At 38.5% G+C, this 13,189-nt stretch overlaps 1 protein-coding gene across 1 annotated transcript in view; it reads left to right on the forward strand.

Moving 5' to 3' along the window:
- DGKK (diacylglycerol kinase kappa) overlaps nucleotides 1-13,189 on the forward strand; it is a 185,903-nt gene that overhangs the window by 93,938 nt on the left and 78,776 nt on the right. The window contains exon 5 of the mRNA XM_077147019.1: nucleotides 12,644-12,724. Coding sequence (XP_077003134.1) covers nucleotides 12,644-12,724 — 81 coding nt within the window. The remainder of the gene's footprint in view (nucleotides 1-12,643; nucleotides 12,725-13,189) is intronic.

Below are 13,189 nucleotides of genomic sequence, written 5' to 3' on the forward strand. Positions count from 1 at the left end.
GAAATGTAAAATGGTACAAGTGCTCTGGAAAGCAATTTGGTGGTTCCTAAGAAAGCTAAGTATAGAACTGCCATATGATCTAACAAACCCATTACTAGGTATTTAATCAGAAGAACTGAAAGCAAGGACACAAACAGACTTTGCACACCAATGTTTATTGTGTTTTTTTTTTTTTACAATTGCTAAGAGATGGAAACAGCCCAAATGTCCGTCAATGGATGAGTGGCTAAACAACCTGTGGTATATACATATGATCGAATATTACATAGCTGTAAGAGAAAATAGTCATGAAGCATGTAACAGCATGAATGAAACTTGAGGACATTATGTTGACTGAAATTAGCTGGAAACAAAAGGACAAATACTGTATGGCTTCACTAATATGAACTAACATTAATGAGTGAACTTTGAGAGTTGAAGTTAAGAACACAGGTTACCAGAAGATAAAAATAGGATAGAGACTGGGCATTTGGTGCTGAAGGAATATAGATTTGCAACAGGACTGATGGTAAAAATTCAGAAATGGATAGCACAATACTACATGATTGTAGCACAATAATATAAGTACACTGAATGAAGCTGAATGTGAATATGATCGAGGGAGAAGTGCTGGGCGGTGGGGGGGGGGGGGGGACATATGAAACCAGAAGGAAAGACAGAGGATAAGGCTGAGATGGTATAATTTAGGAATGCCTTGAGTGGACAATGATGGTTATTAAATGTGCAAATCATTTTTGCAAGACAGAGAACAAATGAATGTCATCATTACAAGGTGCTGAAATGGATGGTATATAGGAAAAAGCACAATCAATGTAAACTAGGGTCTATAGTCAACAGTAACATTTTAATATGCTTTCACTGAATGTAACAAAGGCATTATGCCAAAATTAAATATCAACAGGTGGTGGAGGGGGAGAGGGCTACAGATTTCTTTGTGGAAGAAAAGGAAAAGTCTTCATATAGCTTATGGTGGTGAAGGCATGTCTATTTATTAAGGTTGGATTGTATGACATGTGAATGTTAGAAAGAAAGTACCTGAAAAGAGAATAAACGCTCACCCAATGTGGGAAAAAAAAGAATTTATTAATGTCCTTACAAGAATGGGTGCACAACCAAAATGTTGTGGCTGGTGTGCCAAACAGTAGAAAGCATCAGCATTTATTCCCTAAGCCTAGCATGCAATTACCTCCCTTGTTTCTTTGCTGATTGGATACTCCAGAGGTTACAGCCTATCTGAGCAGTCTAAGTTAAATTTTTTGCTGACAGTTCCCAGTTTTGATTATGTTTTACATCCCCTTGACTCTGGTTGTTACTTGTTTAGAGTTGTTTTTACCTAGATAAGGATCTGACATTAATTCTGGGCTTACGTCAGAGGCCCTCTCCTCTCCTTCTCCTGTCTGCGAGATCAGCCTCAGCTGGTTTTGCAGCCCTTTGTTTAGTTAGCTTCATTTTCCTCACTCTGCATCATTTTTTCTGAAAGCCAAACTTAATTTTATTCTTACAAATTCCCCCCTTTTTCTTTTGAACCTTTTTAGCTTTTACATTTTAGTTTTTTTAAAAACTTGCTGAGAATTTTTTCACATTCTTCAATATAGGGATTTTCCTTCTTAAGGAGGTATAAATTGTTTTGTTTGTATTGAACAGGTATTTGCTTAGTTACGGCAGTTTTAATAAATGCTTGAATTTAGCTCCCAAGTCCATGGAATGATGCAATACCCGATCACTGTCAGCATTTTAGCTATGATGATTAAAGAAGTTAAACAGACAGTGCTACTCCTTTCCATTTTCCGAACCAACTTTTTAACTACTCTGTGAGAGGGGTTACTAATGCTTAAATTTTTTCAGATAAGGCTGTTAGGTTTTGTAAAGTTTTGGTGATAGTTCCATCTGGGGCTGTATTATTGAGAATAAATGTATAACTATCCCCGACCATAACACAAATGCTTCCTTTTTCAGCTAACATTTTCACCTTTTCTAGGGCCATCCTATTTTCCCATGTTATTTGACTAGTAGTGTCTAGCTGTTTTGCTATTCTGTTAATTGCATCCTTGGTGTAACTGATAAATTTTTGCTGATTATAATATATATATATAATTAATCCAATTTACATTTTTGTTGATGGTAAGGGTGACTCAAATTATGCAGCTATTTGATTAGCCTTAAAGTTGTCTGGGATTTCCCATGGCACACCTATATTGTCTAGATAAATTAGATCATCAAAGGAACTAAGTAAGCTTCTTTTTTTAACCCCTTGAGTTAGAACTTCTTTATCCCTTCCAAATGTTGAGGTGAATGGGTTGGCCAATTGGACTAGAACATAGGTCCCCTTCTATTTCTTAGGTAATATGGGTCAGAGGATGCCCTTTCCACAATACCATCAAAGGCTTGCTCAGGGTATGGTTAAATTGGAGAAATTGCTAGTATTAATTTCAGCCACATTTTATGCTTGGGTACACAAGGCCATACTCTTAAGGTTCTGGAGCCTTTCTCTCCATGTAGAGAAACAGGTAGAGTGGCTTCTTGGATCGAGGCAGGAAGCCAGCATGGCCTTGACTCTTCCACCTCTGACTGGAGGGAAAAGAGAGGACAACATACTATAATTCTCACTAGGAGTAGTATTTTTTTTTTTTTTTTTTTTTTGCATGGGCAGGCACCGGGAATCGAACTCATGTTCCAGCGTGGCAGGCAAGAACTCTGCCACTGAGCCACCATAGCCTGCCCTAGGAGTAGTATTTTGAGAAAGGAGTATTATGCATTTGAACTCCTTTATTCTTCATATTTATTGGAACAGGCACAATATAAAGGCAGTGGGTCGGCCTGTTGCAAAAACATAACAGTTGCTTTTGTTTAGTCTTTGGACTGTATATTTAATCCATTCTACCCAGGCATTGGTATTTTTATATCCTGTCTCTATTTTTATGGTTTCCTTTAAATCTTTTGATTTGACCACCCTGGCAACTTTGGGATTATTTTAAATTGGGGTACTGGCCTCTAGCTGGGTCTCTTTTGGCACCATTGAAGGGCTAGTTGGAGAGGGCATTATCGGTGTCAGGGAGAGGATTTGTATCCTGAACTTATTTAGAGGGTCTTTTCCAGTGATGTCTACCCCCATTCCATATACTCGATTAGGGGAGGTGTACCCCCAACTGGATTTCTCATTATGAGTGGTGATATTGATTTTGTTTGCTCTTTTAATTGTTACTAATACAGGGTTGTATTGAAGATTTTGGTAGTTTGGTGGAGGATTTCCTTTGTAAAAGGTTATTTTACCTTGGAGTTCTCACCATATTTGTGAACCCCAACCACCAGCCACAGTCCATCCCTTGTATTGGGTAATCTTTTACACAAAAGCCTAGGAGTGGCAAGGGGAGTATTTGGGATTGCTGGTTGGCTTTGGACACAGGCATTGTTTTCCTAACTTAATTGTTGTTGATTTATTAAGTTTCCACAGTCTATTACTTGGCAAGCATTAAACTGTATAGTTTGAGACTTTAAACTCTCAGTTACATTCACTACCAATTTGACAGGGCTTGGTGTGTCCCAGATTTGGAACATTATGACCAGTATAATTATTTTTATTTGTAAATTGGACTTTAGATCCCTCATTTGTCTTCCTTTTTTGACCAGAGTCACTATTAACTATGTTAGGTTAAAATACAGAATCTAAACCCCGACACTCGCCCCCCCGCCACTTTTACTCTCCCAACTATTGTCTCTTTACGGTAATTTTTAAAGGGTCTGAAGTTGGTGTTATTTTCCAGGAATTGGACTCTGTTGTTGGATACTTATCATTTGACTCAGGTATTGGTCTTTTCACTTGGGTGTAGTAAGTCCAAGCTGCCGTTTGGACAGCTGTCTGGGTTGTCAACAGAACTTGATAGGGTTTTTCCCAGGTTGGTTGAAGTTTGGACTCCATCCATGATTTGATAAGGACCTAGCTGCTGGGTTGGTATTGATGGACAGCAAATTCAAGAGATGGAGTTTGGGCCGGCAAACCATAGTGACTAAGGGATGACAGAGTAGAGGACAAAGCCAATACACAATTCTTAAGGAAGAGGTCCTTTAGTTTAAAGAAGGGAGATCTTTAGTTTTTTGGGGGGAAAGGCAAGCTAAAGAGCATTTCATAGTGGGGAAATCCTTAATTCTTTCCTAGGGTCAGTTTTAATTCTTAGCAGAGCTATGGGTAGACATTTATCTAAGGTAACTTGGTTTTTAAGACCAGTTTAGAAAGATGTTTAAGGTTTGATTCATTTTTTCCGGTCTTCCTGAGGATGGTGGATTCCAGGGTGTATGGAAATTCCATGCACTACTTAGGCTTCACATAACACCTTGCTGTACATGGGAGGTAAAGTGGCCACCATTATCAAAATTGATATGTTTTACTAACCCATAGGAGGGAACAATTTGTTCAAGGATAATTTTGGAAGTTCCTGATGCTATAGCCTAGGCTAAAGGACACACCTCCCACCCACCTTGTTAGATGGTTTATAAGAACTAGAATATATTTTATTCATCCTACTGAAGGCATCTTGATGTAATTAACTTGAATGCTCTGAAAAGGGTTAAGGCTTGGTTCCTTTCCTTTTTCATTTCAATTTTGATAGCGGGAACTTGCAACTCCCTCCCACCCCCCATTTCCCTCCCTCACCCATACTTTTTCTTGGACATCTTTCTTGTCTTCTTTGCTAAGCAAGGCTAAGATAACTTCTATCTGGCCATCTTTTATCTCTAGGTCTAGTCCCATGGGTACTATTAGGTCCCTTCCTAATAAAATACTCCACTTTTAGGATGTACAGCAGGGGGCTTATAATTTGGCTATCTATGCAATGGATGTTAGTAGGTTTGAAAATGGAGACTTTAAATCCTTCCCCTTTTACCCCCAAAATTGCGAGGAGCTACCAGAGAATTCAATCCCTTTGGGATGTACTTCAGAGAAGATTGGGCTGCTCCGGTGTCGATTAAAAATGTAATTTCTTCCTGATATGGACTCACCTTCAGATTTACTAAAGGCTCCTGGTGGGCTTTTGAGATGAGGACCCCTTAACTCCCCTAGTCCTTAAAATCCATTAGAGGTATTATCTGACCTTTTTTCTTTAGATTTGGGCACTCCTTTTTTAAATGACCAGGTTTCCCACAGTGATAACACCCTGTGGAGTTCTGTACCCTCTTTGCTCCTTTATTCCATCTGGCCTAGACTACTTCTCTATTTTACCTCTGCCTGTCTCGTCCCTGCCTTGTCTTTAACCTTTTCTTGACAATGTGGTCTAATGAGCTCATCATGACTTTAGCTTTTTGCTTGTTTTTTCTTTTCCCTCTTCATAAACACTTTTTTGAGACTTTCTCAGTAACTCTTCTAGTGGCTTATCCATCCACCCATCTATTTTCTGGATCTTCTTCTGAATGTCAGGCCAAGATCCCTTTATGTAATTGACCTTTAGCATTCCTTGGGCCACAGGACTATCAGGGTCCATTCCTGAGTATTTCCTTACCTTGTCTCTCGACTTTTGAAGCTAGGCAGAGGAAGTTTCATCTCTTTCTTGAATCACCTAAAAGGCCCTATTTAGGTTCTGAGATTTGGGCACAGCCAGTTTTATCCCTTGTATAATGAAGTTTTTGAGATCCCTCATTTGTGCTCTTTCTTCTTGATTATTACTATCCCCATTGGGGTCTACACTGGGGAATTTTTGCTCTGCTGCCATTACCCCTTGTCTGGGCAGATGCTTCGTTTCCCATTCTTTCATAGTTGCTCTCTTCACCATTCCCTTTTCTTCTCTTGTAAAAAGGATATCTAGGATGGACATAAGTTCAGACCAGGTATATAAACTGGGGCCTGAAAATTGATCTAGTTGTTTGGCTAGCCCTGCTGGATCATCTATTAATGATTTTATCTCCTTGAAGTTCCTTACTTCTGTACTCACCAATGGAGCATTTACATAACCTATTTCTCCTGGTCCAATGGGTATTTCCCCTAGAGGGTATAGGGACTCAGCGAGTCTATGTTTTCTCACCCTTTCCCCCCCACACACAAATGGAAAATTTTGTACATCTTTCTTATACTGTTCCAACTCCTTCCTCAATTGTTGGTGGGTTGTAATAGGTTGCATGATAGGCCCCAATTGTCTCTCTGGTTCCCCCAGGTAAACATGGGTTGGTTCCATTGGGCTTTCAGGGTCTAACAGTCCTTGCCCCAGGGGAGAAATATAAGGCTAGAGAAGGCTCAATAAAGGATCCCATGCTTTACTTTCTAAAGATTTAGCTTTTGGTTCTGGGCTTTTAACCTTTATAGGATAAAGAGGGGTCCCCCTTCCTTTTAGACAACACATAGCATAATCATACTCCTCTTTGGAGAAGGGCTTGCTTTTATTAACATAAAGCAGAAGGTCAGCACAAAGCCAATCCTCATCTGTCCCATATTTTGGCTAAAATACATTGGGCAGCAAAATGCTTTCTTTTGTCTAAGTGTAACAAGAATATTTAATAATTCTCTTTTTGTCCTTTCCCTTGGTCTGATTATTATTGGTCCAATGTTTTAACATTCTCCCCAATTGACTGTCTAGGGGAATGTTCCCAGGGGACTTTATAAGTACCCCCTTCCCTTTTTCCTCATCCAACCTTGCCTGGGTTTCTTTCTCTTAGCACCATTTCACTTTGTCCATCTCCAGCCCTTTTCCTCAAAGGAAAATGGAACTGCAGAGTGGGATTCTGCACTCACTTACTCAATCTCAGGCCATTACAACTTTCCTGACCACCAAGGCAATGTTTAATAGTCCTTTTTCTTACCTTGGTCCATGCACAGAGTTGCCTGGTCATTGTGAGGCAGAATTTTCCTTCCCCTTATTTTCATTCACTATCGGTGGATCCAAGCATCCATCTCAGGGAGTTCTGGCTGTTGGAAGGGGGCCCCCAATGGTGAAGTCCCAGATTGCTCAATCAGAAGGGTGCACCTTCCCTTCATCCTGCTCAGGGATCCTCCTATGAAGCCTTGAATCCTGGACGAGCCCCCAAAATTGTTAGAAGGGAAACCATACCCGAGAGAGAATAAACACTCACCTGATTGTGGAGAAAAAAGGAATTTTTAACGACCTTGCAAGAATGGGTGTGCAACCAAAATATGGTGGCTGGTGCACCAAGCAACAGAAAGCATTAGCAAGCAGGTCCCTCCCCTGTTTCTCCACTGATTGGATACTCCAGAGGTTACAGCTTATCTGAGTAGTCTAATTAATTCAAATTTTTTCAATTTTTCACAGACAGTTCCCACTTTTGATTATATTTTACATCCCACTCACTCTGGGCTCTACTTATTTAGACTTGTTTTTACCTAGATAAGGATCTGACGCTAATTCTGAACTTACATCAGAAGCCCTCTCCTCCTGTCCATGAGATCAGCCTGAGCTGGTTTTGCAGTCCTTTGTTTAGTTAGTTTCATTTTCTTCACTCCACATCATTTTGGGTGAAAGCTAAACTTAATTTTATTCTTACAGTGAATAAAGCTGTTTGAAAATGAACAGAGAAAAACAAGTGCTAGAGAAAATGAGAGAAAGAGATGTAGCTACTCACTGTCTGTAGGGAAACTGAGAGGTACAGCCCCTTGGAGAGCAGATTGGTGGTTCCACAAGAGGCTAGGGGTGGGTTTGCCATATGATCTTGAAGCCCCGAGCTCAGTATATACCTGGAGGAATTGAATGTGGGGACACAAATGGACATATGCACACTGGTTTTATTATGGCCATGTTCCCGATTCACATTGGATGGAGGTGGCCTAAGGATATAATTACTGAGGAATGGAAGGTGGAACTGTGGTATGTATATACCAGGGACTACTGAGTCGCTGCAAGAAGGAATGAAGTTGTGAGGCATACAACTAGGTGAATGAAACTTAAGGACTGCTTGTTGAATGAAATGTCAGAAACAAGAAGACAAATATTATCATGCCTCATTCATATGGATTAATTATAATATGAAAACTCTGTGAACTGAAGTTGCAAACATGAGTTATCAGGTTGGGGCCTATTGTAAAGGGTCCTAGGTTGTAAGCTCTTCCAGCAATCACATATATTCAGCAGTCGTAACTGTTATTTCTAAATTATGAGATACTGAGCTGTTTGTATATAACTTGATCCTTCCCAGAAACATCAGGTATTTATGTGACAACTGAGACTCAGAGTTAGATCTCTGAAGCTAGGAAAGTCAGCAGTACCCCATACAGGAACTGTTTAAAAAGTTGAAAAAGGGATCAGACTTCAAGTAGAAATATGAATGAAACTGTTCTAGATAGGACTAAGGTAAATCAGAATACAGGGTAAGGATGATAAGTATGGTCCATATTTTAAAACTTTAACTTCTGTGTGAGACCAAAAGGAGAGACGTTTATTTGGTGCAAAATTTATATTTAGGGTAGCACATTACCTAATTTAACTTATATGGTCAATTTAGTTGAACACCATGAGTACATGGAATCTTGAATAGGGTATGAAATCTCATTGGTTTCTACAGGTTAGTGTGATGCCCCAATATATCCCAGAGTAATTTGGGCAGTGAATAAAGATTTGCCAAATCTCCTTGGAGGACTGGGGAGAAAGGAGGAAATATTCAAGTTCCCAATTTGGAGAATTTCTGTTATTCTAGCAAGCAGTAGGGACAACCAATTCAATAGGCTGAGTCCTTGATCTTGGGGTTTGCCCCTATGAAACTTATTCTTGCAAATGATAGGCTAAGCCTATTTGAAATTAGACCTAAGAATCATCCCCAGAGAACCCCTTTTATTACTCTGATGTGGCCTCTCTCTCCAAACCGACATAGCAAGTGAACTCACTGCCTTCCCATCACATGACTCCCAGGAGTATAAATCTCCCTGACAAAAGTGGGACAGAATTCCCAGGATTCTCTGGGACCCAGCATCATGGGATTGAGAAAGCCTTCTTGACCAAAAGGGGGGAGAGAAAAATGAGACAAAATAAAATTTCAATGGCTGAGAGATTTATAACAGGGCTGAGAGATTATCCTGGAGGTTACTCTTATGCATTATATAGATATCCTTTTTTAGTTTATGGTATATTAGAGAGGCTGGAGAGAAGTACCTGAAACTGTTGAGCTGTGTTCCAGTAGCCTTGATTCTTGAAGATGATTATGTAATAATGTAACTTTTACAATGTGACTGATTGTGAAATCCTTGTGTCTAATACTCCTTTTATCCAGGATATGGAGAGACAAGTAAAAAAATATGGATAATAAATAATAGGGAGGATGCGGGGTAAATTAAACTGGGTAGGTCAAAATACTAATGGTCAAAGAGAGGTTGGGGTAAGGGGTATGGGATGTATGAGTTTTTTCTTTTTTCTTTTTATTTCTTTTTCTGTAGTGATGCAAATGTTTTAAAAATGATCATGGTGATGAATACACAACTATGTAATGATACTGTGAGCTATTGATTGTACCCATGTATGAATTGTATGGTGTGAAGATTTGTCAATAAAAATATTTTTTAAAAATGAAATGGATAGTCTGAAGAAAAAATCAATGGAAAATATCCATTTATAATAGAAACAAAAGAATCAAGTATCTAGGCATAATTCTAACCAAGGATGTAAATGACTTGCACACAGAAAACTACAAAACATCGTTAAATGAAATCAAATAATACCGAAATAAATAGAAGGACATTCCATGTTCATGGCTGAAAAAACTATATTTTGTTAAGATGTCAATTTTAACCAAAGTGATTTACAGTTCAACATAATTCCAATACCTTGGAGGTGAGAGGGTAGTTCAGTGATAAAATTCTCACCTATCATGTGGGAGACCCAGGTTCAATTCCCAGCCCATGCACTTCTACCCCCCAAAACAAACAAAAATTCAACAAATGGTGCTACAATAACAGGATACTCACATGAAAAAGAATGAAACGTGACCCCCACCATACAGCATACAAAAAAAAAATTCCAACAGCCTTCTTTGCAGAAATAGAAAAGCCAATCTTCAAATTTATATGGACGGGTAAGAGGCCCTAAATAGCCAAAGCAACCTTGACAAAGAACAAAGTTGTAGTGCTCACACTTCTTGATCTTAAATCTTATTACAAATCCACAATAATCAAAACAGCATGGTACTGACATAAGCACAGACATATAGACCAATGGAACCAAACTGAGAGTTCAGAGCTCAACACTCACATTTATGGTCAGTGACTTTCACAAGAGTGCCAAATTCACTCAATGAGGAAGGAAAATCTCTTCAACAATTGGTGCTCAGAAAACTGGATGATCATATGCAAAGAATGAAGGTGGACCCCTACCTCACACATATATAAAAAATCATCTACAAATAAATAAAAGACCCCCAAAAAGAATGAGAGCTATAAAACTCCCAGTAGAAAACATAGAGAAGCATCTTCAGGATTGTGTGTTAGGTAATGGTTTCTTATATTTTATACTCAAAGCACAAGAAATAAAGAAAAAAATAGATAATCAGACCTCATCAAAATAGAAAAGTTTAGTGCATCAAAGGACTTTATCAACAAAATAAGATGACCACCACCAGCACAATGGGGGAAAATATTTGGAAACCACATATCCAATAAGTGTTTAATATACAGAGTATGTAAAGAAATCCTACAATTCAACACTAAAAAGGACAAACAACCCAATGAAAATATGGGCAAAAACTTTGAATAGACATTTTTCCAAAGAAAATATACAAATGACCAATAAGAACATGAAATGTAAGTCAAAACCACAATGAGATACCATTTCACACCCACTATAGTGGCTACTATTTAAAAAATGGAAAATTACAAGGGTTAGCAAGGAAGTAAAAGTAAGAACACTCATTCATCATTGGTGGGAATATAAAATGGTACAGCCACTCTGAAAAATAGTTTGGCAGTTCCTCAGAAAGTTAAGTATAGAATTACCATATGACCCGGCAATCCAATGGTATATATCCAAAATAATTGAAAGCAGGAACTTGAACAGATATTTGCACACTGATGTTCATAGTACCATTTTTCACAATTGCCAAAAGATGGAAGCCACCCAAGTGCCCATCAAACAAATGGATTAACAAGATGTGGTATATATACACAATGGGATATTATTCAGTTGTGAAAAAGAATGAAGTTCTGATACATGTGACAACGTGGAAGAACCTTGAAGACATCATGTTGCATGAAATAACCAGACACAAATGGAAAAATATGTATGCTCTTGCTCATATGAAATAATTAGATAAGCAAATTCATAGATCCAGAAACTAGAATATATAGGTTCCCAGTGGCCAGAGTGGGGGTAGGGAATAGGGAGTTAATACTTAAATTATATGGAGTATCTATTTGGGTTGAGGGAAAAATTTTGGCAATGGATGGTGGTGATGGTAGCACTACATGATGGACGTAATTAACAACACTGAAATACATATATGAATGTGATTAAAAGGGGAAATTTTAGGTTATACTATATGCTACTAAAATAAAAATATGTTAAATGTAAAGACAAGAGCATTTCATTCATTCAAATGAAGAATCTCTAGAAATACTTGTATTTAGTAGCTCATGCATGCATATGTATTTTGTTCTTACCAGTACACAAAACAGCAGAAATCTACCTTATTTCTTGATATTTGCACATTCTATGAAGATTCTCTGACTGAAAGGAAAAGGAACTACGAGTTGCCCTATCTTTTCCTTTCCTTCTATGTCATCATTTTCAGCATGGGTGGTTGGCTAATAGAGGGAAGTAATATAAATAAGAAAGAATATGACTGGGTTCCTTTGTTTGTTTGTGTCTACTGCCTTTTTCTGCATTTGAACCAAGTTCTGGTTCAAATGGAAAATGTGGTCTCTTGATGCTGTCAGCACCCCTGCTTACTCTGTTATAGATGTAACAAACTTACCTTGAACTTGCTTTGAACGTCACTGAACTCCCACACATTGAGGATCTACTGGAATTCTAGTCTCATGTGGCATTGCAAATGCCATACACAAATGGAGTGGCAAGGAACAGGGATAGTCATGCATATTGTGCATATGTCCTCTGCTCACATGCATGATCCATTGTCTCATTGAACTTTACTTATAAATTCAAAGATATTAAAAATTTCAAGATGTTGACAGCAGAGCATTAAAACAAGTACAGGACCCTTCTGAACATGGGGCCCTGTGTCATGTGCCCACGAACTAGGCCCTGTCTGTACCCATGCTGCTGATTTCTTGCTGATGGCTGGGTGGTATCTACTATAGCTAGTATAGAAAGGGGCAAGCAACAAGATCAAAGGCCGCCACCCAATAAAATAGAAGCTAATAACAATTTGCTCCACCAGGCCCCTGCCTAGACCACATCTCATTATTTGCTTCCACATAAAAATTTATATTTGGATAATTCTTACTTGACCAACCAAAACCTTCCTATAAATCTACATAAAAGTTTTAGGAACAGTTGTATTTTGGTTTAGTTTGGTTTACTTTGTCATATGAGAATATAAACAAAATCATGATGCTAAATAAATTCCAGAATTCAAGCCAAAGAAATGATTGGGTTGTGACTGCTAAAATTGCCTGTTAGTATGTTGGGTTTTCCTTTTACCCTTCTAATATCTCCTTCCTTATTAACCAGAGTGGTTTCTTTCCTCTCTCCTATTTATGTTTTTCCAGTTTGCACGCTTTGAAACAATTGACCTTTCTCATGTCGCCTTGGCAGAAAGCAGCTGTAGAAACCTTTACCACAGTTTTTGTGTAAGTAAGATTGGAATGACTGAATGTGCAGGGGTGAGGACTAGCTAGAAATAGGGGTTGCCACACCCACTTGTTACTTTTTTGGTCTTCCCAAGTCTCCACTTGTTCCAAAGTGTAGATGGAAATCCACTTTAAGTAGCCTTGCAAATAAGTGCTGAAGATAATTCATACAAATATTTTCTACCAATCCATCGATAGTAGGAAAAGGTGATGGTCCATTCCCCATTACTAGACTAGTAGAAAACATATCTGATTGGGGGAGTAACTGTTTGAAAAATCGGTCCTCCTGGTGAAAGCTTCTAAATTGAAGAGTACCATTGGGCGAATTTCAAAAGACACTAATGTGTCGTAGAAAGTATCAGGATAACTGAGCTGTGTGGCATCTTCTATGATAAGGAGATAAGAATGCAAATAAAAAGTGAAGGCTTCCCCCATGCTGTGATCACTAATGAAAATACCTCAAGG

The sequence above is a fragment of the Tamandua tetradactyla genome, chromosome X (genome assembly GCF_023851605.1).
Source record: "Tamandua tetradactyla isolate mTamTet1 chromosome X, mTamTet1.pri, whole genome shotgun sequence".
Lineage (NCBI taxonomy): Eukaryota > Metazoa > Chordata > Mammalia > Pilosa > Myrmecophagidae > Tamandua > Tamandua tetradactyla.